Source organism: Melopsittacus undulatus (assembly GCF_012275295.1).
Source record: "Melopsittacus undulatus isolate bMelUnd1 chromosome 28 unlocalized genomic scaffold, bMelUnd1.mat.Z SUPER_28_unloc_1, whole genome shotgun sequence".
NCBI lineage: Eukaryota > Metazoa > Chordata > Aves > Psittaciformes > Psittaculidae > Melopsittacus > Melopsittacus undulatus.
In genome coordinates, this window is record NW_022993939.1 from 20,150 (window position 1) to 46,030 (window position 25,881).

The following is a 25,881-nucleotide window of genomic DNA, read 5'->3' on the forward strand; positions in this document are numbered from 1 at the left end:
GAACATAGGAACCCCACAGCCCCATGGACGTGCCCCATAGAGACCCCCCATAACCCTATAGGGCCCCCTATAACCCTATAGGGCCCCCCTATAACCCTATAGGGCCCCCCTATAACCCTATAGGGCCCCATATAACCCTATAGGGTCCCACTATATCCCCATAGGCTCCTATACACTCACCCTCTCCGCCGCGAAAGAACAAAGCGCGCCCCGAGCGGCCCCTTTATAAGGCCAGCACCGAGGCCCCGCCCCCCGCACGGCCCCGCAGCCAATCACGATGCAGCACCTCCCAGGCCCCGCCCACCTCCCATCAATCACCCTTCCCCGTGACCCCGCCCACCCCCTCAGCCAATCACAGCCCTTCTCCCGTTCACAAACCACCCCCCCTCGAAGCCCCGCCCCCTCCCCTTAAACCCCGCCCCCTCCCCTCAACCCCCGCCCCTCCCCATAAGCCCCGCCCCTTCCCCTCAAGCCCCGCCCCTCCCCATAAGCCCCGCCCCTTTCTTGCCCATATAAGGCGACTTTATTACCAAAACCAACCAAAATTGTACAGCCGGGGGGGGAGGGGCCAAATTTTGGGGCAATTTCCAGGTTTTTTTGTCTTTTCACGTCGGGTTTTTCTATAAAAGGCCCCGGAGGGGGGAGGGGAAGGGGGGGGAGGGGGCGGAGCCTTTATCGGGTCTGTTCAACTGTGGGGAGAAAAGGGGGGGGGGGTTAGGGGGGGAGGGGAGAGGGGGAGACCCCCAACACCCCCCCCCCAATGGGAATGGTTCAGTCCAGGGATGCTCCATGCAACACATGGGAGAGACCCAAAACTGCCCCAATATCACCCCAAAACTGCCCCCAAACCACCCCCAAACTGCCCCAAATTTGCCCTTTTTTGCCCCAAAACCGCCTCAAATTGCCCCAAAACCACCATTATGCCCAAACACCTTAAATTTGCCCCTTGAATTTGCCCCAAGCCCTGTTCCTGCCCTAAACCCCCAGTTTTGCCCCAAAACTCCTGGTTTTTCCCAAATCCCCCAATTTTGCCCTAAAACCCCCATTTTCACCCCAACCGCCCCAGTTTTGCCCTAAACCCTTTCACCCCAAACCATGTCTCACTGTAGATGTCAATCTTGTTGAGCATGCCCCAAACTCCCAGTTTTTGCCCCAAATCCCCCATTTTTACCCCAAACCCATTGCTTTTGCCCAAAACCCACTGATTTTGCCCCAAAGCCCCATTTTTTGTCCAAAATCCCACATTCTCACCCCAAACCCTGTGTCTCACTGTAGATGTCAATCTTGTTTTTGCCCAAAACCCATTTTTTGCCCCAAACCCCCATTTTTACCCCAAACCCCCCAGTTTTTGCCCCAAATCCCCTGCTTTCACCCCAAGCCCCCCGTTTTTGCCCAAAACCCCCATTTTTGCTGAAATCTAACCATTTTTGCCCAAACCTCCCGTTTTCACCCCAGAACAGGTCCATGTCTCACTGTATGAGGAGATGTCGATCTCGTTCTCCCCCCAAACCCCCTGTTTTTACCCTAAAACCCCCATTTTCACCCCAAACCACCCAGTTTTTGCCCAAACCCGCATGAATTCACCCCAAACCCATATCTCACTGTAGGAGAAGATGTCGATCTCATCGGGCATGCCCCAAACTCCCTATTTTCACCCCAAATCCCCCATTTTCACCCTAAAACCCCCATTTTTGCTGAAATCCCCCCATTTTTGCCCAAAACCCCCCGTTTTCACCCCAGAACAGGTTCATATCTCACTATAGGAGGAGATGTCGATCTCGTTCTCCCCCCAAACCCCCTGTTTTTGCCCAAACCCCCCTGTTTTCACCCCAAACCCAGTCTCACTATAGGAGGAGATGTCGATCTCGTCGGGCAGCTCACTGATGTTCACCTCGAACCTGTCCTGAACATCATTGAGGATCTTGGCGTCGTTCTCGTCCGACACGAACGTGATGGCCAAGCCCTTGGTGCCGAAGCGCCCGGCGCGCGCCACCTGCCGGCGGACACGGGGATTGCACATGGGGGACATAGGGACCTATAGAACACTATAGCACCCATAGGGACCTATAGAACCCTATAGCACCCATAGAACCCTATAGCACCCATAGGGACACATGGAACCCTATAGCATCCTATAGCACCCAGAGGGACCTATAGCACCCATAGGGACACATGGAACCCTATAGCATCCTATAGCACCCAGAGAACCCTAGAGCACCCATAGGGACACATGGAACCCTATAGCATCCTATAGCACCCATAGAACCCTAGAGCACCCAGAGGGACGCATAGAGCACGCTATGGGATCCATCCAGGACCATATGGGATCCATAGATGACCCTATGGAATCCATCCAGGACCCTATGGGACCCATCCAGCACCCCATGAGATCCATCCAGGACCATATGGGATCCATCCAGGACCCTATGGAATCCATCCAGGACCATGTGGGATCCATAGATGACCGTATGAGACCCACCCAGGACCCCATAGAACCCCTATAGGACCCCATAGAACCCCTATAGGACCCCATAGGACCCCATAGAACCCCTATAGGACCCCATAGAACCCCCATAGGACCCTATAGAACCCCTATAGGACCCCATAGAACCCCTATAGGACCCCATAGAACCCCCATAGGACCCTATAGAACCCCTATAGGACCCCATAGAACCCCTATAGGACCCCATAAAACCCCTATAGAACCCCTATAGGACCCCATAGGACCCCATAGAACCCCTATAGGACCCCTATAGGACCCCATAGGACCCCATAGAACCCCCATAGAACCCCCATAGAACCCCATAGGACCCCATAGGACCCTATAGGACCCTATAGGCGCACCCGGTGCAGGTAGGTGTCCGAGTCCTCGGGCATGTCATAGTTAAAGGCAATGTTGACCCTCTCGATGTCCATCCCGCGGCCAAAGAGGTTGGTGGCCACCAGGATCCGGCGCTGGAAGTCCTTGAACTGCTGGTACCGGGAGAGCCTGGAACATGGGAATGGGGTTGGGAATGGGGGGGGATGGGGGGGGATGGGATGGGATGGGGATGGGATGGGGATGGGGATGGGATGGGGATGGGATGGGATGGGATGGGACGGGATGGGGATGGGATGGGATGGGATGGGGATGGGGATGGGGATGGGATGGGGATGGGATGGGATGGGGATGGGATGGGGATGGGGATGGGATGGGATGGGATGGGATGGGATGGGGATGGGATGGGATGGGATGGGATGGGGATGGGATGGGATGGGGATGGGATGGGGATGGGGATGGGATGGGATGGGGATGGGATGGGATGGGGATGGGGATGGGGATGGGATGGGGATGGGATGGGGATGGGGATGGGGATGGGATGGGATGGGATGGGGATGGGGATGGGGATGGGATGGGATGGGGATGGGATGGGGATGGGATGGGATGGGATGGGGATGGGGATGGGATGGGATGGGATGGGATGGGGATGGGATGGGATGGGATGGGGATGGGATGGGATGGGGATGGGGATGGGATGGGGATGGGGTGGGATGGGATGGGATGGGGATGGGATGGGGATGGGATGGGATGGGGATGGGATGGGGATGGGATGGGGATGGGGATGGGGATGGGGATGGGATGGGATGGGATGGGGATGGGATGGGGATGGGGATGGGGATGGGATGGGGATGGGATGGGATGGGATGGGGATGGGGATGGGATGGGATGGGATGGGATGGGGATGGGATGGGGATGGGATGGGGATGGGATGGGATGGGATGGGATGGGATGGGATGGGGATGGGATGGGATGGGATGGGATGGGATGGGATGGGGATGGGATGGGGATGGGATGGGATGGGATGGGATGGGATGGGATGGGGATGGGGATGGGATGGGGATGGGGATGGGGTGGGGATGGGATGGGGATGGGATGGGATGGGGATGGGGATGGGGATGGGATGGGGATGGGATGGGATGGGATGGGGATGGGATGGGGATGGGATGGGATGGGGATGGGGATGGGATGGGATGGGATGGGATGGGGATGGGATGGGGATGGGATGGGATGGATGGGATGGGATGGGGATGGGATGGGATGGGATGGGATGGGATGGGGATGGGATGGGATGGGGATGGGGATGGGATGGGGATGGGATGGGGATGGGATGGGGATGGGATGGGGATGGGATGGGATGGGGATGGGGATGGGGATGGGATGGGGATGGGGATGGGATGGGATGGGATGGGATGGGATGGGGATGGGATGGGGATGGGATGGGATGGGATGGGATGGGATGGGATGGGGATGGGATGGGGATGGGATGGGAATGGGATGGGGATGGGGATGGGGATGGGATGGGGATGGGGATGGGATGGGATGGGATGGGGATGGGATGGGGATGGGATGGGATGGGATGGGATGGGGATGGGATGGGGATGGGATGGGGATGGGAATGGGATGGGGATGGGGATGGGATGGGATGGGATGGGATGGGATGGGGATGGGATGGGATGGGATGGGGATGGGGATGGGGATGGGATGGGATGGGGATGGGGATGGGATGGGGATGGGATGGGATATGGGGTCCCATGCATCAGCATTCCCATAGGATCCCACCTCTCCTCCTGCGGCATCCCACGGTGAATGGCTATAGCTGGGAAGTTCTGCTCCACCAGCAGCTGGGCCAGGGCAATGCAGCGCTGCACTGACTTGACAAAGATCACCACCTGTGGGGTGGGAAACAGGGATTTTGGGGTGAAAAACGGGGAAATTGGGAGTTCAGGGGGAAAAGTTGGGGATGGGGTTTTTTTTGGGGGGGAAAAATGGGGTTTTGGGGGAAAAAAATGGGGGTTTTGGGGGGAAAAGTGGGGGTTTGGGGGTGTTTTAGGGGTATTTTGGACTGGTTTAGGGGTATTTGGAGCCATTTTGGGGGTATTTTGGGGTGTTTCCGGCTGTTTAGGGGTATTTTGGGGTGTTTCAGGGTATTTTGGGGGCTGTTTTAGGGGTATTTTGGGGATATTTTGGGGTGTTTCAGGGGTACCTTGGGCTTTTTTAGGGGTGTTTGGGGGTATTTTGGGCTGGCTTAGGGGTATTTTGGGGTGTTTTAGGGGTATTTTGGGGTGTTTTGGGGGTATTTTGGGACATTTGGGGCTGTTTATGGGTATTTTGGGGTGTTTCAAGGGTATTTGGGGCTGGTTTGGGGTGTTTTAGGGGTATTTTTGGCTGGTTTTGGGGTATTTTGGCCTGTTTTTGGGGTATTTTGGGCTGTTTTAGGGGTATTTTGGGCTGGTTTTCGGGTATTTTGGGCTGTTTCAGGGGTATTTTGGGTTGGTTTTGGGGTATTTTGGGCTGTTTTAGGGGTATTTTGGGCTGTTTTTGGGGTATTTTGGGCCTGTTCTGACCTGGTTGAACTCGAGGACATCGAGCAGGTCGAAGAGCTTGCGGTTCTTCTCATTGTCCTTAAGCTTGACATAGTATTGCTGCAGGCCATGCAGGGTCAGCTTGGTCTCATCGTCCACAAAGATCTCCATAGGCTACAATGGGGGGGGGCAAACAGAGACAGAGCTGGGGTACCCCCATGCACCCCCAAAATGGGTCCTAACCCCCCCAAATGGGCTCAAAGAGGCCAAAAATGGGCTCAAAAAGGCCAAAACTGGGCCCAAAGAGGCCCAAAACTGGGCCCAATGAGGCCAATGGGGATGTGCCCCCCCAAATGGGTTGTGGTACCCCCAAAAGTGCCCCACAACTGAGCCCTATTCAATAGAGCCCTATGGGGTCCCGCTAGGCCCCTGCACCCCAATACAACCCTATGGGTGCCATTACAGCCCTATGTGGTTCCTATAGACCTTTGCACCCCAATACAATCCAATGGGGTGCCTATAGCACCCTGCACCCCAATACAACCCTATGGGATCCCTGCACCCCAATAGAGCCCAATGGGCTCCCTGCACCCCAATACAACCCTATGGGCTCCTTACACTCCAACAGAACCCTATGGGCTCTGTGCACCCCAATACAACCCAATGTGCTCCTTACACCCCAGTACAACCCTATGGGCTCTGTGCACCTTAATACAACCCAATGTGCTCCTTACACCCCAGTACAACCCTATGGGCTCCTTACACCCCAGTACAACCCTATGGGCTCTGTGCACCCCAATACAACCCTATGGGCTCCTTATACCACAACAGAACCCTATGAGCTCCCTGTACCCCAATACAAACCTATTGGATCCTTACACCCCAATAGAGCCCAATGGGCTCCCTGCACCCCAATACAACCCTATGGGCTCCCTGCACCCCAATACAGCCCAATGGGCTCCCTGCACCCCAATACAACCCTATGGGATCCCTGCACCCCAATAGAGCCCAATGGGCTCCCTGCACCCCAATACAACCCTATGTGCCCCTTACACCCCCACTGAGCTCCCTATAACCCCCTTCACCCCAACCCTTTTACCCCCCATTCCAACCCCCCATCCCCCCCCCCCCATTCCCATCCCCCCCCACCCCCCAAATCCTGCTCCAGGATCCAGCATCCGTGGGGCTCCGGGATTAAAGTGGGTCCTGGAGGGCTGGATCCGGAAGCGCAGGGGGGGGGACGCGTCCAGCTCCTGTTCCTGCTGCTCTCCTGCTTCCACGTCTCGGGGTGATGATGATGATGATGGTGTTGGGGGGGGTTTGGGTGTGGTTTAGGCCTCATTTTGGGGTGATTTCGTGTGGTTTTGGGCAAAAAATGGGGGGGTTTTAACTGAGACCCCCCCCCTTTTCCCTATTGGTACAGTCTAACCTATTGCTAGTGGTGCAGTCTAACCTATGGCTATTGGTGCAGCCTAAAGGATGTTGTCTTCCACGTCTCGGGGTGATGATGATGATGATGGTGTTGGGGGGGGTTTGTGTGTGGTTTAGGTCTCGTTTTGGGCTGATTTCGTGTGGTTTTGGGCAAAAAATGGGGGGGGTTTAAGTGAGACCCCCCCCCCCTTTTCCCTATTGGTACAGTCTAACCTATGGCTATTGGTGCAGTCTAACCTATGGCTATTGGTGCAGCCTAAAGGATGTTGTCTTCCATGTATCTCAGTGAGTTTGATGATGGTTTAGGGGGGGGTTTGTGTGTGGTTTAAGCCTCATTTTGGGGTGATTTCATGTGGTTTTAGGCCAAAAAGAGAGGTTAACTGAGACCCCCCCCTTTCCCCTATAGGTGCAGCCTAAAGGATGTTGTCTTCCATGTATCTCAGTGAGGATGATGATGGTTTGGGGGTGTTTCTGTGCGCTCTAAGCCTCATTTTGGGGCGACTTTAGGCCATAAAGGGGGGGCTTAAACGAGCCCCCCCCTATCCCTATTGCTGCATCCTAATGTGTGGGGAAGGGATGAAGGAGGAGGAGGAGGAGCCGAGAGATCTTCCGCACGGAGGGATGAAGGATGGGGGGGGGAGGGGGGTTGATGCTGCCCCTATGGCACAGGGGGGGGTTGATGCTGCCCCCATGGCACAGGGGGGGGGAGGGGGGGTTGATGCTGCCCCCATGGCACAGGGGGGGGGTTGATGCTGCCCCCATGGCACAGGGGGGGGGAGGGGGGGTTGATGCTGCCCCCATGGCACAGGGGGGGGGAGGGGGGGTTGATGCTGCCCCCACGGCACAGGGGGGGGGAGGGGGGGTAATTAAGGGGTGTTAATGAGGGGGGAGGGGCTCATTACGTCTTGCATGAACTTGCGGCAGACAGGCCGGATGTCCTTGCTCAGGGTAGCGCTGAACATCATGACCTGCTTTTCATGGGGGGTCATGCGGAAGATCTCCTGGACGTCCCGGCGCATGTCTGAGGGGGGGGGGGGGGAATGGGGTCAGGATGGGGGTAACAATGGGGGGAAGGATGGGGGTGGGGTGGGATAGGGATGGGGGTAATAGGGATAACAATGGGGACAAGGACAGGGGTAATAGGGATAAGGATGGGGATAATGGGGATAACAATGGGGATAACAATGGGGATAGGGATGGGGGTAATGGGGATAAGGATAGGGATAACAATGGGGGTAACAATGGGGGTAAGGATGGGGATAAGGACAGGGGTAATAGAGATAAGGATGGGGATAACAATGGGGGTAAGGATGGGGTAGGGATGGGGGTGATAGGGATAACAATGGGGACAAGGACAGGGGTAATAGGGTAAGGATGGGGATAATGGGGATAACAATGGGGATAACAATGGGGGTAAGGATGGGGACAAGGACAGGGGTGATAGGGATAAGGATGGGGATAATGAGGATAACAATGGGGGTAAGGATGGGGATAAGGACAGGGGTAATAGGGTAAGGATGGGGATAATGGGGATGATAATGGGGATAACAATGGGGATAACAATGGGGACAAGGACAGGGGTAATAAGGATAAGGATGGGGATAATGGGGGTAAGGATGGGGATAAGGATGGGGGTAATGGGATAAGGATGGGGATAACAATGGGGGTAAGGATGGGGATAAGGACAGGGGTAATAGGGATAAGGATGGGGATAATGGGGATAACAATGGGGGTAACAATGGGGATAACAATGGGGGTAAGGATGGGGGTAAGGATGGGGTTAATAGGGATAAGGATAGGGATAACGGGGAATGATAAGGATAATGGGGATGAAGGGGAATGGGGATGATGGGGAATGGAGATGGGGATAATGATAGAGAAAGGATGGGGATGAGGATGGGTGGGATGGTAGGGATAATGATAGGGACAAGGATGGGGATAATGAAGGGGATAAGGAATGGGATATAAATGGGGATAAGGATAGGGATAATAATAAAGATAATTAGTATAATAATAAGGATAATGATAAGAATAATGAAGATATAGATGGGGATAAAGACAGGGATAATGGAGAATAAGGATATGGATAGGGATGGGGGTAATAGGGATAAGGATAGGGATAACAATGGGGATAAGGATGGGGACAAGGACAGGGGTAATAGGGATAAGGATGGGGATAATGACTGGGATAAGGATGGGGACAAGGACAGGGACAACAATGGGGCCAACGATGCTCCCCCCCCCCCCCCCCATTGCCCTCATGGGTACCAAGCTGCTCGAGCATCTTGTCGCACTCGTCCAGGATGAAGTGTTTGATGTGCTTGAGGTTGAGGCTCTTGTTGCGCGCCAGGGCCAGGATGCGGCCTGGGGTCCCCACCACAATGTGGGGACAGTTCTTCTTGAGAACCTCCTCGTCCTTCTTGATGGAGAGACCCCCGAAGAACACTGAGACCTGCGGGGACAGGCGGACGGGATGGAGACAGGCGGACAGGGACAGGGACAGCCTGACTGGGACACAGGAACCAGCAGAGATACACCTGAACTGGCATAGATACACTGACACCTGCGGGGACAGGCGGACAGGATGGAGGGACAGCCGGACAGGGACACAGGAACCAGCAGAGATACACCTGAACCAGCATAGGTACAACTGAACCAGCAGAGATACACCTGAACCGGCATAGATACACCTGAACTGACACAGGGACATCAGAACAGGGACACCAGAACCAGCACAGATACACCTGAACCATGACAGGTACACCTGAACTGGCACAGGGACACCGGAACCAGTGCCTAGGGACACTGGAACCATCATAGATACACCTGAACCAGCATAGGTACAACTGAACCGGCATAGATACATCTGAACAGGCATAGATACACCTGAACCAGCATGGATACACCTGAACCAACACAGGGACACCTAAACCAACATAGATACACCTAAACCATCCTAAGAACAGCTAAACCATCCCAGATACACCCAAACCATCCCAGATACACCCAAACCATCCCAGATACACCCAAACCATCCCAGATACACCCAAACCATCCCAGATACACCCAAACCATCCCAGATACACCCAAACCACCCCAGATACACCCAAACCACCCCAGATACACCCAAACCATCCCAGATACACCCAAACCACACCAGGTACACCCAAACCACCCCAGATACACCCAAACCACCCCAGATACACCCAAACCATCCCAGATACACCCAAACCACACCAGGTACACCCAAACCACCCCAGATACACCCAAACCACCCCAGATACACCCAAACCAACCCAGATACACCCAAACCACCCCAGATACACCCAAACCATCCCAGATACACCCAAACCATCCCAGATACACCCAAACCATCCCAGACACACCCAAACCACCCCAGATACACCCAAACCACCCCCAGTTACCCCCCCAGGAGCTGACCTTGACACTGGGCATGTACTTGGAGAAGCGCTCGTACTCCTTGCTGATCTGGAAGGCCAGTTCCCGCGTGTGACACATGACCAGCACCGACACCTGCCATTGGACGAGGGGGGTCAGGGGGTGGGCACCCCCAGACCGGCCATAGGGTGAGCTGAACCCCTTAAATCCATCCAGGACACCCTTAAATCCATCCAGGACCCTTTAAATCCATCCAGGACACCCTTAAATCCATCCAGGACCACCTTAAATCCATCCAGGACCACCTTAAATCCATCCAGGACCACCTTAAATCCATCCAGGACCACCTTAAATCCATCCAGGACCACCTTAAATCCATCCAGGACCTCCTTAAATCCATCCAGGACCTCCTTAAATCCATCCAGGACCTCCTTAAATCCATCCAGGACCTCCTTAAATCCATCCAGGACCCCTTTAAATCCATCCAGGACCTCCTTAAATCCATCCAGGACCCCTTTAAATCCATCCAGGACCACCTTAAATCCATCCAGGACCACCTTAAATCCATCCAGGACCACCTTAAATCCATCCAGGACCACCTTAAATCCATCCAGGACCACCTTAAATCCATCCAGGACCCCCCCTAAGGACCCCCCCATGTCCCTTATAGGTGTCTATAACCTGCCTGATAATGGACTTAACCTGAAATAGCCTGGCCAAAGACCCCCCCAACCCCTTGAGGACCTCCCCCGAGGACCCCCCATAGGTGCCCCTCACCTGCCTGATAATGGACTTAACCTGAAATAGCCTGACCAAAGACCCCCCCAACCCCTTGAGGACCCCCCATAGGTGCCTCTCACCTGCCTGATAACGGACTTAACCTGAAATAGCCTGACCAAAGACCCCCCCAACCCCTTGAGGACCCCCCGAGGACCCCCCATAGGTGCCCCTCACCTGCCTGATAACGGACTTAACCTGAAATAGCCTGACCAAAGACCCCCCAACCCCTTGAGGACCCCCCAAGGACCCCCCTGAGGACCCCCCGAGGACCCCCCATAGGTGCCTTTCACCTGCCTGATGATGGACTTAACCTGAAATAGCCTGGCCAGAGACCCCCCCAACCTCTTGAGGACCCCCCCGAGGACCCCCCATAGGTGCCCCTCACCTGGCCGGTGACGGGCTCCAGCTGCTGCAGGGTGGCCAGCACGAACACGGCTGTCTTGCCCATGCCTGACTTGGCCTGGCACAGCACATCCATGCCCAGTATGGCCTGTGGGATGCACTCGTGCTGCACTGGGGGGGGAGAAGGGGGGTTAGAAAGGGGGGGCACGAAGAGACCAATAACATCCATTGCATCCTATAGCATCCATTGACATCCTATAGCATCCATTGAATCCTATAGCATCCATTGCATCCTATAGCATCCATTGCATCCTATAGCATCCATTGACATCCTATAGCATCCATTGCATCCTATAGCATCCATTGAATCCTATAGCATCCATTGAATCCTATAGCATCCATTGACATCCTATAGCATCCATTGACATCCTATAGCATCCATTGCATCCTATAGCATCCATTGACATCCTATAGCATCCATTGACATCCTATAGCATCCATTGCATCCTATAGCATCCATTGACATCCTATAGCATCCATTGCATCCTATAGCATCCATTGAATCCTATAGCATCCATTGCATCCTATAGCATCCATTGCATCCTATAGCATCCATTGAATCCTATAGCATCCATTGCATCCTATAGCATCCATTGACATCCTATAGCATCCATTGACATCCTATAGCATCCATTGAATCCTATAGCATCCATTGAATCCTATAGCATCCATTGAATCCTATAGCATCCATTGACATCCTATAGCATCCATTGAATCCTATAGCATCCATTGAATCCTATAGCATCCATTGACATCCTATAGCATCCATTGAATCCTATAGCATCCATTGACATCCTATAGCATCCATTGACATCCTATAGCATCCATTGCATCCTATAGCATCCGTTAGCACACGCTGAACCCTATAGCACCAATAGCACCCTATAGCATCCATTGAACCCTATAGCACCCATAGGACCCTATAGGACCCCATAACCACCTTCCGAGGGGTGCTCGAAGCCACAGTCCACAATAGCTCTCAGCAGCTCAGGTCTGACCCCCATAACACCCCATAGCCCCCATAGACACCCATTAACACCCCATAGACCCCCATAGACACCCCATAGCACCCTATAAGACCCTATAGGACCCCATAACCACCTTCAGAGGGGTGCTCGAAGCCACAGTCCACAATAGCTCTCAGCAGCTCAGGTCTGACCCCCATAACACCCCATTAACACCCCATTAACACCCATTAACACCCCATAGACACCCCATACCACCCTATAGGACCCCATTCACACCCCATAGAACCCCATAGCACCCTATATGACCCTATAGGACCCCATAGGCACCTTCCGAGGGGTGCTCGAAGCCACAGTCCACAATAGCTCTCAGCAGCTCAGGTCTGACCCCCATAACACACCATTAACACCCCATAGACACCCCATAGCCCCCATAGACACCCATTAACACCCCATAGACACCCATAGCACCCTATAGGACCCCATAGACACCCCATAGGCACCTTCAGAGGGATGCTCGAACCCACAGTCCACAATAGCTCTCAGCAGCTCAGATCTCATCCCCATAGCCCCCATACACACCCATAGCACCCTATAGGACCCTATAGAACCCCATAGAACCCTATAGAACCCTATAGGACCCCATAGGCACCTTCCGAGGGGTGCTCGAAGCCACAGTCCACAATAGCTCTCAGCAGCTCAGGTCTGACCCCCATAACACCCCATTAACACCCCATTAACACCCCATAGCCCCCATAGACACCCCATAGCACCCCATAGGACCCCATAGGACCCTATAGAACCCCATAGAACCCTATAGGACCCCATAACCACCTTCGGAGGGGTGCTCGAAGCCACAGTCCACAATAGCTCTCAGCAGCTCAGGTCTGACCCCCATAACACCCCATTAACACCCCATTAACACCCATTAACACCCCATTGACACCCATAGCACCCTATAGGACCCCATAGACCCCATAACCACCTTCGGAGGGGTGCTCGAAGCCACAGTCCACAATAGCTCTCAGCAGCTCAGGTCTGACCCCCATAACACCCCATTAACACCCCATAGCCCCCCACTGCCACCCATAGACACCCATTAACACCCCATAGACACCCCATAGCACCCTATAGGACCCCATAGGACCCCATAGGCACCTTCCGAGGGGTGCTCGAAGCCACAGTCCACAATAGCTCTCAGCAGCTCAGGTCTGACCCCCATAACACCCCATAGCCCCCATAGACACCCATTAACACCCCATAACACCCCATAGCACCCTATAGGACCCCATTCACACCCCATAGGACCCCATAGACCCCATAACCACCTTCCGAGGGGTGCTCGAAGCCACAGTCCACAATAGCTCTCAGCAGCTCAGGTCTGACCCCCATTAACACCCCATAGCCCCCATAGACACCCATAGACACCCCATAGAACCCCATAGACACCCCATAGAACCCCATAGGCACCTTCGGAGGGGTGCTCGAAGCCACAGTCCACAATAGCTCTCAGCAGCTCAGGCTTGAGCAGGAAGTCCCTGAACCCAGAGCTGTGGATGGACACGTAGGAACCTTTGACCTCCTTCTTGGGGGGGGCCTCGGGCCCCTCCCCCCCCCCTGCATTCTCCACTTCATCGTCCTCATAGTCCAGCAGCTCATTGTCCACGTCGTTCTCTGCCATGGGGGCTGGGGGGGACAGTGGGAATGAGAGTGGGAATGGGGGGGGGATGGGGGGGGATGGGGTGGGGGATGGGGGGGGGATCGGGGTGGGAATGGGGGTGGGAATGGGGGGGGGGATGGGGGCAATGAGGGGGGAATGGGGTGGGAATGGGGGGGGGAATGGGGGGGAATGGGGGGGGGAATGGGGTGGGAATGGGGGGGGGGGGATGGGGGGGGAATGGGGTGGGAATGGGGTGGGAATGGGGGGGGGATGGGGAGGATGGGGGGGCAATGGGGGGGGATGGGGTGGGAATGGGGGCAATGAGGGGGGAATGGGGGTGGGAATGGGGGCAATGGGGTGGGAATGGGGGGGAGATGGGGGGGATGGGGAGGATGGGGGGGAATGGGGTGGGAATGGCATTGGGAATAGGGGCAATAGGGTGGGAATGGGGCTGGGAATGGGGGGGGGATGGGGAGAATGGGGTTGGGAATGGGGTTGGGAATGGGGGCATGGGGTGGGAATGAGGGGGGGGATGGGGCTAGGAATGGAGGGGAATGGGGGGGATGGATAACCCCACAGCAATGGGACGGGAAACGGGGACCCCCCCCCCATGGCCCCGCCCCCTCCTCCTCCAGCCAATCACCGCCCTTCCCGCCAATTCCCCCCCCTCCCGGTCCCTCACGGCGGCCGCCATCTTGGATCCCCCCTCCCCCCCCTTGATCCCGGTTTAATCCGGTTTTAATCCCGGTGCATCCGGTAGGAGCGGGACCGGAGCGGGGGGAGGGGCGGGGGGGGAGGGGCCCCGCGGGTATCGGGGGGGGAGGGGCCCCGATGGCCGACGGGAAACGGGATCCGAGGCCGATGGCGGAGCCGGGACCGGAGCCGCCATCACTTACCTGCGGCTGAGGGGGAGTGGGCGGGGCGATGGGCGTCACTTCCGGCTTCACCGCCGGGCTCCGACCAATCGGAGGACACCACGGTGGGGGTGCCCGTGGAGATCGCCTGACAAGGAGGCCGAGTTCAAGCCCCACAGCTCCGGCCCCACAGCCCCAACCCCACAGCCCCAACCCCACAGCCCCAGACCCACAGCTCCAACCCCACAGCTCCAGCCCCACAGCTCCAGCCCCACAGCCCCGGCCCCACATCCCCGGCCCCACAACTCCGGCCCCACATCCCCAACCCCACAGCCCCAGACCCACAGCCCCAGACCCACAGCTCCAGACCCACAGCTCCAGCCCCACAGCTCCAGCCCCACAACCCCAACCCCACATCCCCGGCCCCACAGCTCCGGCCCCACAGCCTCAGGCCCCCGTTACCGGGAGGGATTTACGATCAGGCGGTGCCAAGGGCAGCCCCGCTGCGGGGTCCTGAGGGAGCCCTTCCCCTGCAGCGTTGCTATGGCGACAGCGGTGAACCAATCAGCTTTAGGGGGCGTGGTCAACGCAGGAAGGCCCCCCCCGTGCTGCTTGTGGCAGCCAATCAGATGGCGGGGGGGGTGAGGAGGCCACGCCCCGGGCGGCCTTAAAGTGGCAACGGCGCCTGAAGGCCTTAAAGGGGCAACAGAATTGGGGTCTCCGGAGTCAAAAACAGAGGCTTTTTTGGGGTAAAAAACCCTTTTTATTGCACTTTTGGGACAGCCTCGTTCCGTGGGGGGGGGGGGGGGGTTGGTGGGGGGTGTTCCCATGGAGGGGGAGGGGCTGAGGTGGGCCCCACCCCCCCCCCCGGGGAGGCCACGCCCCCTTTTGGTCCTCTGGGCCCCGTTGCATGATGGGAAGGGGCCGCTCAGGGCTCAGCCAATCGGAGCATCGGACCCGAGGTCGTGGGGACGCTGTGGGAGGAGCCAAAGGGGTCACGTGAGGGAGTCACACAGGGGTCATATAAGGGTCACGGGGTCGCAGAGAGGTCATAGGGGGTCACGCAAGGGTCAGTACGGGGCACACGGGGGTCACAGGTCAAAGAGGGGCCGGACAACGCTCGTGGCAGTTCACCCAGAGGTCAGGGGTCACATGGGGGCACCCAAGGGGGTCACGTGGGTGTCAGAGGTCACATAGTGGGATGTCTATAGGGGTCTATAGAGATCTATAGGGACCTATGGGGCTCTATAGGGGTCTATGCAGGGTCTATGGGGTCTCTATGTGTCTCTATGGGGTTCCTATGGGGTCCATATGGGTCCCTATGGGTCTCCATGTGTCCCTATGGGTCTCTGTGGTCTCTATGGGTCCCTATGGGGTCTCTATGTGTCTCTATGTGTCTCTATGGTCTCTATGTGTCTCTATGGTCTCTATGTGTCTCTATGGTCTCTATGTGTCTCTATGTGTCTCTATGTGTCTCTATGTGTCTCTATGTGTCTCTATGTGTCTCTATGTGTCTCTATGGTCTCTATGTGTCTCTATGGTCTCTATGTGTCTCTATGTGTCTCTATGTGTCTCTATGTGTCTCTATGGTCTCTATGTGTCTCTATGGTCTCTATGTGTCTCTATGTGTCTCTATGTGTCTCTATGTGTCTCTATGTGTCTCTATGTGTCTCTATGTGTCTCTATGTGTCTCTATGGTCTCTATGTGTCTCTATGGTCTCTATGGGTCTCTATGGTCTCTATAGGTCTCTATGTGTCTCTATGTGTCTCTATGGGTCTCTATGTGTCTCTATGGTCTCTATAGTCTCTATGTGTCTCTGTGTCTCTATGTGTCTCTATGTGTCTCTATGGTCTCTATGTGTCTCTATGGTCTCTATGGTCTCTATGTGTCTCTATAGGTCTCTATGTGTCTCTATGGTCTCTATGGTCTCTATGTGTCTCTATAGGTCTCTATGTGTCTCTATGGTCTCTATGGTCTCTATGTGTCTCTATAGGTCTCTATGTGTCTCTATGGTCTCTATGTGTCTCTATGTGTCTCTATGTGTCTCTATGGTCTCTATGTGTCTCTATGGTCTCTATGTGTCTCTATGTGTCTCTATGTGTCTCTATGGTCTCTATGTGTCTCTATGGTCTCTATAGGGTCTCTATAGGGTCCCTATGTGTCAGTCCCCACCTGCAGAGGATCTGAGCCCCCAGCAGGTCATGCAGGATGAAGCTGAGGCCGATGGCGGCTCCGGGGGGAGCTCTGCTCTCCTGCAGCTCCTGCAGCAGCAGCTCCTGGTGCCGCGAGCGGCGCAGGCGAGACAGGATCACCCCACGGCCTGGGGGGGATGGGGGTTAATGGGGTAATGGGGGTAATGGGGGTAATGGGGGTAATGGGGGTAATGGGGTAATGGGGGTAATGGGGGTAATGGGGGTAATGGGGGTGATGGGGGTAATGGGGTAATGGGGGCAATGGGGTAATGGGGTAATGGGGGTAATGGGGGTAATGGGGGTAATGGGGGTAATGGGGTAATGGGGGTAATGGGGGTAATGGGGGTAATGGGGTAATGGGGGTGATGGGGGTAATGGGGTCAATGGGGTAATGGGGGTAATGGGGGTAATGGGGGCAATGGGGTCAATGGGGGTAATGGGGGTAATGGGGGTAATGGGGGTGATGGGGGTAATGGGGTAATGGGGTCATTGGGGGTAATGGGGGTGATGGGGGAATGGGGTTAATGGGGTCAATAGGGAGCAACAGGGTTCATAGGCAGCAATGGGGATCAGTGGGGCTCAGTGTGGGTCAATGGGTTCCACAGTGGGCAATGGGTATCAATGGGGTCCATGGGGGGCAACAGGGATCAATGGGGTTCAATGGAGCTCAATGGGGACCAATGGGGTTCAATGGGGATCAATGGCGGTCAATGGGCTCAATGGGGCTCAATGGGGTTTAATGGGGCTCAATGGGTCTCAATGGGGCTCAATGGGGTTCAATAGGAATCAATGGGGCTCAATGGGTTTAATGGGGACCAATGGGTCTCAATGGGGCTCAATGGGGACCAATGGGTCTCAATGGGGCTCAATGGGGTTTAATGGGGCTCAATGGGTCTCAATGGGTCTCAATGGGAATCAATGGGGTCCCATTACCCCTAAGTATGGCGCGGATGAAGCGTCCCAGTCCCGGCACCGACAGCCACCAGCTCCCAGCATCCCGCAGAGTGAGGAGCCCTGCGGCCACCAGCTGCCTGCAATGGGGCAATGGGGGTAATGGGGTAATGGGGGTAATGGGGCTCAATAGGGTTCAATGGAGTCAATGGGGATCAATGGCACTCAATGGGGCTCAATGGCGATCAATCGGGATCAATGGGGATCAATGGGTCTCAGTGGGTGTCAGTGGGGCTCAATGGGTCTCAGTTGGACTCAATGGGGCTCAATGGCTCTCAATGGCTCTCTATGGGTCTCAGTGGGTCTCTATGGGGTCTCCATGGGTCTCAATGGGTTTTTATGGGTCTCAATGGCTCTCAATGGGTCTCAATGGGTTTTTATGGGTCTCAATGGCTCTCTATGGGTCTCTATGGGTCTCTATAGGTCTCTATGGGGTCCCTATGGGTCTCTATGGGTCTCTATGGGGTCTCTATGGGTCTCTATAGGTCTCTATGGGGTCCCTATGGGTCTCTATGGGTCTCTATGGGTCTCTATGGGTCTCTATGGGTCTCTATGGGTCTCTATGGGTCCCTATGGGTCCCTATGGGTCTCTATGGGTCTCTATGGGTCCCTATGGGTCTCTATGGGTCTCTATGGGTCTCTATGGGTCCCTATGGGTCTCAGTGGGTCCCTATGGGTCTCAGTGGGTCACTCACGTGACGTCGCGGTCTCCGAAGCCCCATTCCCGCAGTTCCCTCTCCTCATATCCCAGTGCTGTACTGGTGCCCACGACCCCATCCAGGAACCTCCGGATCAATGGGGCCCGGGGGGACCCTGCGGCCCCTGCCAGCACCTGTGGGGTCCCATTGAACCCTATGGGGGCTTGGGGGGTTCCATTATCCCCTATGGGGGGTGTCCCATTGACCCCTATGGGGGGGGTTCCATTGATCCCTATGGGGGGTTGGGGGGGTCCCATGATCCCCTATGTGGGGGTCCCATTGATCCCTAGGGGGGGTTGGGGTGTCCCATGATCCCCTATGGGGGGGTTGGGGGGTCCCATGATCCCCTATGGGGGGGTCCCATGATCCCCAACGGGGCAGTCCCATTGATCCCTATGGGGGGTTGGGGGGTTCCATTGTCCCCTATGAGGGGGCCCATTATCTGCTATGGAAGGGCGGAAGATCCCATTATCCCTTATGGGGGGGGGTTGGAAGATCCCATTATCCCTTATGGGGGGGGGTTGGGAGATCCCATTATCCCTTATAGGGGGGGGTTGGGAGATCCCATTATCCCTTATGGGGGGGGGTTGGGAGATCCCATTATCCCTTATGGGGGCTTGGAAGATCCCATTATCCCCTATGGGGCGAGGAGGTTGGAAGATCCCATTATCCCTTATGGACGGGGGTGTCCCACGATCCCATTATCCCCTATAGGGGCTGGCAGATCCCATTCTCCCTTATGGGGGGGGGTCCCATTGCCCCATCCCACCTTCTCCCTATAGGCCTCCATGGACACCACCCCCAGTGTATCTGCTCCCAGCCCCACATGGAGCAGCCGGATGCGCCCGTCAGCCCGGAGCCTGTCCTATGGGGCAGAGCACATGGGGGGTGTGGGGGGTGTCCCCATTGTCCCCTATGGGCACTTATGGGGCTGCCCCATAGCAGGACCCACCAGGTGCCGGTCGACGGCCGTGCGGTCGCTGATGATGCTGTAGAGCTGGTGACGCAGGACCAGGGGGGGCAGCAGGTCCCCAAAGAGCCCTATAGGGAACAGGGCCCCCAGGGCCCCCAGGGCAGCCTCCACTGCCCCAGGGCTGCCTATGGGGCAGGGAAGGGGGTGACCCATAAGTAGCCCCATAAGGGGGGCTATGGGGCATAAAGAGGGGTGTCAAGGGCCCATAGGGTTTACCTGTTCTCCATAGAGACCCCATAGAGCCTCATAGAGAGCCCAGAAAGTCCCATAGAGACCCATACAGACCCTATAGACATCCCATAGATACACACAGAGACCCATGGATCCCCATTGAGACCCCATAGAGACCCCATAGAAACACATGGAGAGCCCAAAGAGACACACAGAGGCCCTAGAGACCCATAGATCCCCATAGAGAACCTATAGAACCCCACAGAGCCCCATATAACCCCATAGAGACCCTATAGAACCCCATAGAGCCCCATAGAGACCCCATACAGACCCATAGAGACCCATAGGGACACATAGAGACCCCATAAAGCCCCATAAAGAGCCCATAGGGACACATAGAGACCCATAGAGCACCATAGAACCTCATAGAGACTCTATAGAACCCCATAGAGCCCCATATAACCCCATAGAGACCCTACAGAACCCCATAAAGCCCCATAGACCCTTAAAGAGACCCATAGAGACCCCATACAGCCCCATATAACTCCATAGAGCCCCTATAGAGCCCCTATAGAACCCCATAGATCCCCATAGAACCCCATAGATCCCCATAGACCCCCATAGAGCCCCATAGACCCCCATAGAGACCCCATATAACCCTATAGACCCCCATAGATCCCCATAGACCCCCATAGAGCCCTATAGACCCCCATAGAGACCCCATATAACCCTATAAAAGCCCATAGATCCCCATAGACCCCCATAGATCCCCATAGACCCCCATAGAGACCCCATATAACCCTATAGAACCCCATAGACCCCCATAGAGACCCCATATAACCCTATAGAACCCCATAGATCCCCATAGACCCCCATAGATCCCCATAGACCCCCACAGAGCCCCATAGAACCCCATAGATCCCCATAGAGACCCCATATAACCCTATAGAACCGCATAGATCCCCATAGACCCCCATAGAGACCTCATATAACCCTATAGAACCCCATAGATCCCCATAGAACCCCATAGATCCCCATAGACCCCCATAGAGACCCCATATAACCCTATAGAACCCCATAGAGACCCCATAGAGACCCATAGACCCCCATAGAGACCCCATAGATCCCCATAGAACCCCATAGAGCCCCATAGACCCCCATAGAGACCCCATAGACCCCCATAGACCCCCATAGAGACCCCATATAACCCTATAGACCCCCATATGACCCCCATATGACCCCATATGACCCCATAGACCCCCCATCGCCCCTCCCCCCCCCCCGTTACCCTCCCGTCGCCTCCTCTTGGCCTCGATCCCGTCCCGGCGGCGACGGCTCATGGGGGGGGAGGGGATCCCGGTGCGGGCGACGGGAGATGACGTCACACGGAGCCCGTCGCCGTTTGATGACGTCTACAGCGAGAAGGGGGCGTGGCGAGGACGGAACCACTGCGTTGGGATGGGGGGGGAGGGGTGAAGCACGTGGTCAAATGGGAGGGGCTTGAATGGGGCCAATGGATGGAACCATTTGGGTTTAATGGGGGGATTGAGACACATGGGGGCAATGGGGTGGGGCTGAACCCCATGGGCCAATCAGAGGGCTGGAATGAACCCCATGGGCCAATCAGAGGGCTGGACTGAACCACATGGGCCAATCAGAGGGCTGGACTGAACCACATGGGCCAATCAGAGGGCTGGACTGAACCACATGGGCCAATCAGAGGGCTGGACTGAATCCCATGGGCCAATCAGAGGGCTGGACTGAACCACATGGGCCAATCAGGGGGGTTGGATTGAGCCATAGGCACCAATAGAGAGACTGGACTGAACCATGAGGCTCTATGGGGGGGGCTGTTTGGGTCCTCTATGGGGTATTGCATTGGCCTGAACCAATCCCCCTTGGTGGGGGGGGGGGGGGGGGGGGGGGTTGGACTGAACCACTACCCGATGGAAAGGGGGTTGGAGCAAACCATTACCCCTATGGGGGGTGCATTGGATCAAACCAACCGCAATGGGGTGGCATTGGACTCAACCATTACTGCTATGGGGGGGGGGTGTGTGTGCATTGGACTGAACCAACCTCAACAGGGGGGGTTCAGACTCAACCGTTACCCCTATGGGGGTGGTGTGTGTGCATTGGACCGAACCATTCTCAACGGGGGGTGTCCGGACTCAACCATTACCCTTATGGGGGTGTGTGTGCATTGGACTGAACCAACCTCAATGGGGGTGTTCGGACTCAACCATTACCCCTATGGGGGTGTGTGTGCATTGGACTGAACCAATACATTGGACCGAACCATTCTCAATGGGGGGGGGGGGGGTCCGGACTCAACCATTAGCTCTATGGGTATTTGTGCATTGGACCAAACCAACCTCAATGGGGGGTTGTGTGTGTGCACTGGACCGAACCATTCTCAACATGGGGGAGTCAGACTCAACCATTACCCCTATGGGTGTGTGTATGTGCATTGGACCGAACCATTCTCAACAGGGGGGAGTCAGACTCAACCATTACCCCTATGGGTGTGTGTATGTGCATTGGACCGAACCATTCTCAACATGGGGGTGTTGGACTCAACCATTACCCCTATGGGTGTGTGTATGTGCATCGGACCGAACCATTTTCAATGGGGGGTGTCCAGACTCAACCATTACCTCTATGGGGGTTGTGTATGTGCATTGGACCGAACCATTCTCAACATGGGGGTGTCAGACTCAACCATTACCCTTATGGGGGTGTATGTGCATTGGACTGAACCAATCTCAATGGGGGGTGTGTGTGTGCACTGGACTGAACCATTCTCAACATGGGGGAGTCAGACTCAACCATTACCCCTATGGGTGTGTGTATGTGCATTGGACCGAACCATTCTCAACAGGGGGTGTCCAGACTCAACCATTACCCCTATGGGTGTGTGTATGTGCACTGGACTGAACCATTCTCAACATGGGGGTGTCAGACTCAACCATTACCCTTATGGGGGTGTATGTGCATTGGACTGAACCAATCTCAATGGGGGGTGTGTGTGCACTGGACCGAACCATTTTCAATGGGGGGTGTTGGACTCAACCATTACCCCTCTGGGTGTGTGTATGTGCACTGGACTGAACCAATCTCAATGGGGGGTGTGTATGTGCACTGGACCGAACCATTCTCAACATGGGGGAGTCAGACTCAACCATTACCCCTATGGGTGTGTGTATGTGCATTGGACCGAACCATTCTCAACATGGGGGTGTTGGACTCAACCATTACCCCTATGGGTGTGTGTATGTGCACTGGACCGAACCAATCTCAATGGGGGGTGTGTGTGTGCATCGGACCGAACCATTCTCAACATGGGGGAGTCAGACTCAACCATTACCCCTATAGGTGTGTGTATGTGCATTGGACTGAACCAATCTCAATGGGGGGTGTGTGTGTGCATCGGACCGAACCATTCTCAACATGGGGGTGTCCGGACTCAACCATTCCCACTCTGGGTGACCCCATTACCCCTTTATTGCGTGTAGAGGCTGGCGGCGAAGACGATGTCCCTCTTGATGAGCATGGAGGCTGCCTCCATCTTGGCTGCCAGCGCCGGCTCCCCCACCACGTGTGCCGCTTGGCGCAGCTCGCGGCACAGCTCCTCCAGGCGCTGGATGCACCTGACCACAGACCCCTCCTGCAGCCCATGCAGGGCTATGGAGGCGAAGGGCTGCAAGGGGGGGGGATGGGTTAGAGTGGGGGGGGATGGGGGGGGGGGGATGGGGGGTGGATGGGGATGGGGGGGGGGGGATGGGGATGGGGGGGGATGGGGGTCACTGGATGCACCTGACGACCGACCCCTTCTGCAGCCCATGCAGGGCTATGGAGGCGAAGGGCTGCAAGGGGGGGGATGGGTGAGAATGGGGGGGGGGATGGGTGAGAATGGGGGGGGGGGGATGGGCGGTGGGGGGGTGATGGGGGGGGGGGGATGGGGGGTGCTGGATGCACCTGACAACCGACCCCTCCTGCAGCCCATGCAGGGCGATGGAGGCGAAGGGCTGCAAGGGGGGGGGATGGGTGAGAATAGGGGGGGGGGATGGGTGAGAATGGGGGGGGGGATGGGTGAGAATGGGGGGGGGGGGATGGGGGTGGGATGGTGGGGGGGGGATGGGGGGGGATGGATGCACCTGACAACTGACCCCTCCTGCAGCCCATGGAGGGTGATGGAGGAGAAGGGCTGCAAGGAGGGGGATGGGTGAGAATGGGGGTGGGGGGGGATGGGGGGGGGATGGGGGGAGGATGGGGGTGGGGGGGGATGGGGGGTTTGTGCTCTTTTGGGGCTGCTTTGGGGTATTTTGGGCTGGTTTAAGGCTGTTTTGGGGTATTTTGGGATATTTTGGGCTGTTTGGAGGTCTTTTGGGGTATTTCAGGGGGTTTTGGGCTCTTTTTGGGGCTGATTTGGGGTATTTTGGGGTGTTTTGTCTGTTTTAGGGCTATTTTGGGGTATTTGGGGCTGTTTTGAGGCTGTATTGGGGTGTTTTAAGGTATTCTTGACTGTTTTCGGGTATTTTGGGGGGGTTGGGGCTCTTTTTGATGTGTTTTGGGGTATTTTGGGGCTGTTTTGGGGTATTTGGGGCTGGTTTTTGGTATTTTGGGCTCTTTTGGGGCTGTTTTGGGGTATTTTGGGCTGTTTTGGGGTATTTTGGGCTGTTTTGGGGTATTTTGGGGTGGTTCTGGCTCATTTTGGGGTGTTTTGGGGCTGTTTTGGGGTATTTTGGGGTGGTTCTGGCTCATTTTGGGCTGTTTTGGTGCTGTTTTGGGGTATTTCGGGTCTCTCACCACTCCTTGTGCCCACTCCAGCACCACGTCCATGTAGCTGAAGTTCAGCTCCTGCTCCATGTCCTCAGGGCTGGTGCTGAGGCCACAATCCTGCTGCAGGCGACCCAGGCGCTGAGCCACAGACACCAGGTGCTGCACGGCCTGGGGGGGACAGGGACCCCAGTGAGCACCATTGACACCCATTGAACCCCATTGACCAGTATTGAACCCCATTGCCCCCATTAACCCCATTACCCCCCATTACCCCATTGCTTCCATTGCTCCCATTACCCCCATTCCCCCCATTCCGCCCATTGACCCCCAATCCCCCCATCACCCCCATTTCCACATTCCCCATTCCCCCATTACCTCCATTACCCCATTCCCCCCATTAACCCCCATTATCCCCATTAACCCCCATTACCCCCCATTACCCCATTGACCCCCATTGTTCCCATTAGCCCCATTACCCCATTCCCCCCTTACCCCCATTAACCCCCATTAACCCCCATTGTTCCCATTAACCCCCATTACCCCATTCCCCCCATTAACCCCCATTACCTGCCCCAGTACCCCCCATTACCCCATCACCCCATTAACCCCCATTACCCCCATTACCCCATTAACCCCCATTAACCCCCATTGTTCCCATTAACCCCCATTACCCCATTGCCCCATTAACCCCCATTGTTCCCATTACCCCATTAACCCCCATTGTTCCCATTACCCCCCATTGTTCCCATTAACCCCCATTACCCCCCATTGTTCCCAATAACCCCCATTACCCCATTCCCCCATTAACCCCCATTGTTCCCATTAACCCCCATTGTTCCCATTACCCCATTCCCCCATTGACCCCATTACCCCATTAACCCCCATTACCCCATTGACCCCCATTGTTCCCATTAACCCCCATTACCCCATTAACCCCCATTACCCCATTAACCCCCATTACCCCATTACCCCATTAACCCCCATTACCCCATTACCCCCATTCCCCCATTAACCCCCATTGTTCCCATTACCCCCATTACCCCCATTACCCCATTACCCCCCATTGTTCCCATTACCCCCATTACCCCATTACCCCCCATTGTTCCCATTAACCCCCATTGTTCCCATTAACCCCCATTACCTTCCCCAGTTCCCCTCCCCCTCCGCCGCCCCCCGCGCTCCTGTCCCCGCCCCCTCCGCTGACGACACAGGACAGGAGGCTGGCGCTCTGCGCGGGGCTCAAGTGCGCAAGCGCATTGTCCAGCAGCAGCTCGGTCAG

The 25,881-nt window shown here is 56.0% G+C and overlaps 2 protein-coding genes across 2 annotated transcripts; both read right to left on the reverse strand.

Moving 5' to 3' along the window:
- Positions 1-500: 500 nt before the first annotated feature.
- DDX39B (DExD-box helicase 39B) lies at positions 501-14,982 on the reverse strand. Its single transcript, XM_034073545.1, has 11 exons — positions 14,877-14,982; positions 13,791-14,006; positions 11,339-11,466; positions 10,216-10,308; positions 9,043-9,226; positions 7,677-7,795; positions 5,386-5,517; positions 4,601-4,710; positions 2,845-2,989; positions 1,846-1,993; positions 501-689 (listed from the first exon to the last, which is right to left on the reverse strand). Exons 2-11 carry the CDS (start codon positions 13,999-14,001, stop codon positions 673-675), a joined length of 1,287 nt encoding a protein of 428 aa, XP_033929436.1. The 5' UTR covers positions 14,002-14,006; positions 14,877-14,982; the 3' UTR covers positions 501-672.
- Positions 14,983-15,670: 688 nt separating this feature from the next.
- STK19 (serine/threonine kinase 19) lies at positions 15,671-24,849 on the reverse strand. Its single transcript, XM_034073541.1, has 9 exons — positions 24,630-24,849; positions 23,319-23,520; positions 21,109-21,232; positions 19,629-19,774; positions 19,446-19,541; positions 18,674-18,810; positions 17,961-18,058; positions 17,008-17,155; positions 15,671-15,808 (listed from the first exon to the last, which is right to left on the reverse strand). Exons 2-9 carry the CDS (start codon positions 23,496-23,498, stop codon positions 15,763-15,765), a joined length of 975 nt encoding a protein of 324 aa, XP_033929432.1. The 5' UTR covers positions 23,499-23,520; positions 24,630-24,849; the 3' UTR covers positions 15,671-15,762.
- Positions 24,850-25,881: the final 1,032 nt, after the last annotated feature.

Bases quoted from the DNA above. Each gene is read 5' to 3' on its own strand.
- STK19 (XM_034073541.1), bottom strand. From the start codon at position 23,498: ATGGGCTGCAGGAGGGGTCTGTGGTCAGGTGCATCCAGCGCCTGGAGG. The intron at 19,775-21,108 runs GTAACGGGGGGG...CCTGCCCCATAG, and splicing joins CAAGAGGAGGCGACGGGAGG to GCAGCCCTGGGGCAGTGGAG. The intron at 19,542-19,628 runs GTGGGTCCTGCT...TCTGCCCCATAG, and splicing joins CGGCCGTCGACCGGCACCTG to GACAGGCTCCGGGCTGACGG.
- DDX39B (XM_034073545.1), bottom strand. From the start codon at position 14,001: ATGGCAGAGAACGACGTGGACAATGAGCTGCTGGACTATGAGGACGAT. The intron at 9,227-10,215 runs GTCAGCTCCTGG...CTGTCCCCGCAG, and splicing joins AGTACATGCCCAGTGTCAAG to GTCTCAGTGTTCTTCGGGGG. The intron at 1,994-2,844 runs GTGCGCCTATAG...GTCCGCCGGCAG, and splicing joins CGGACACCTACCTGCACCGG to GTGGCGCGCGCCGGGCGCTT.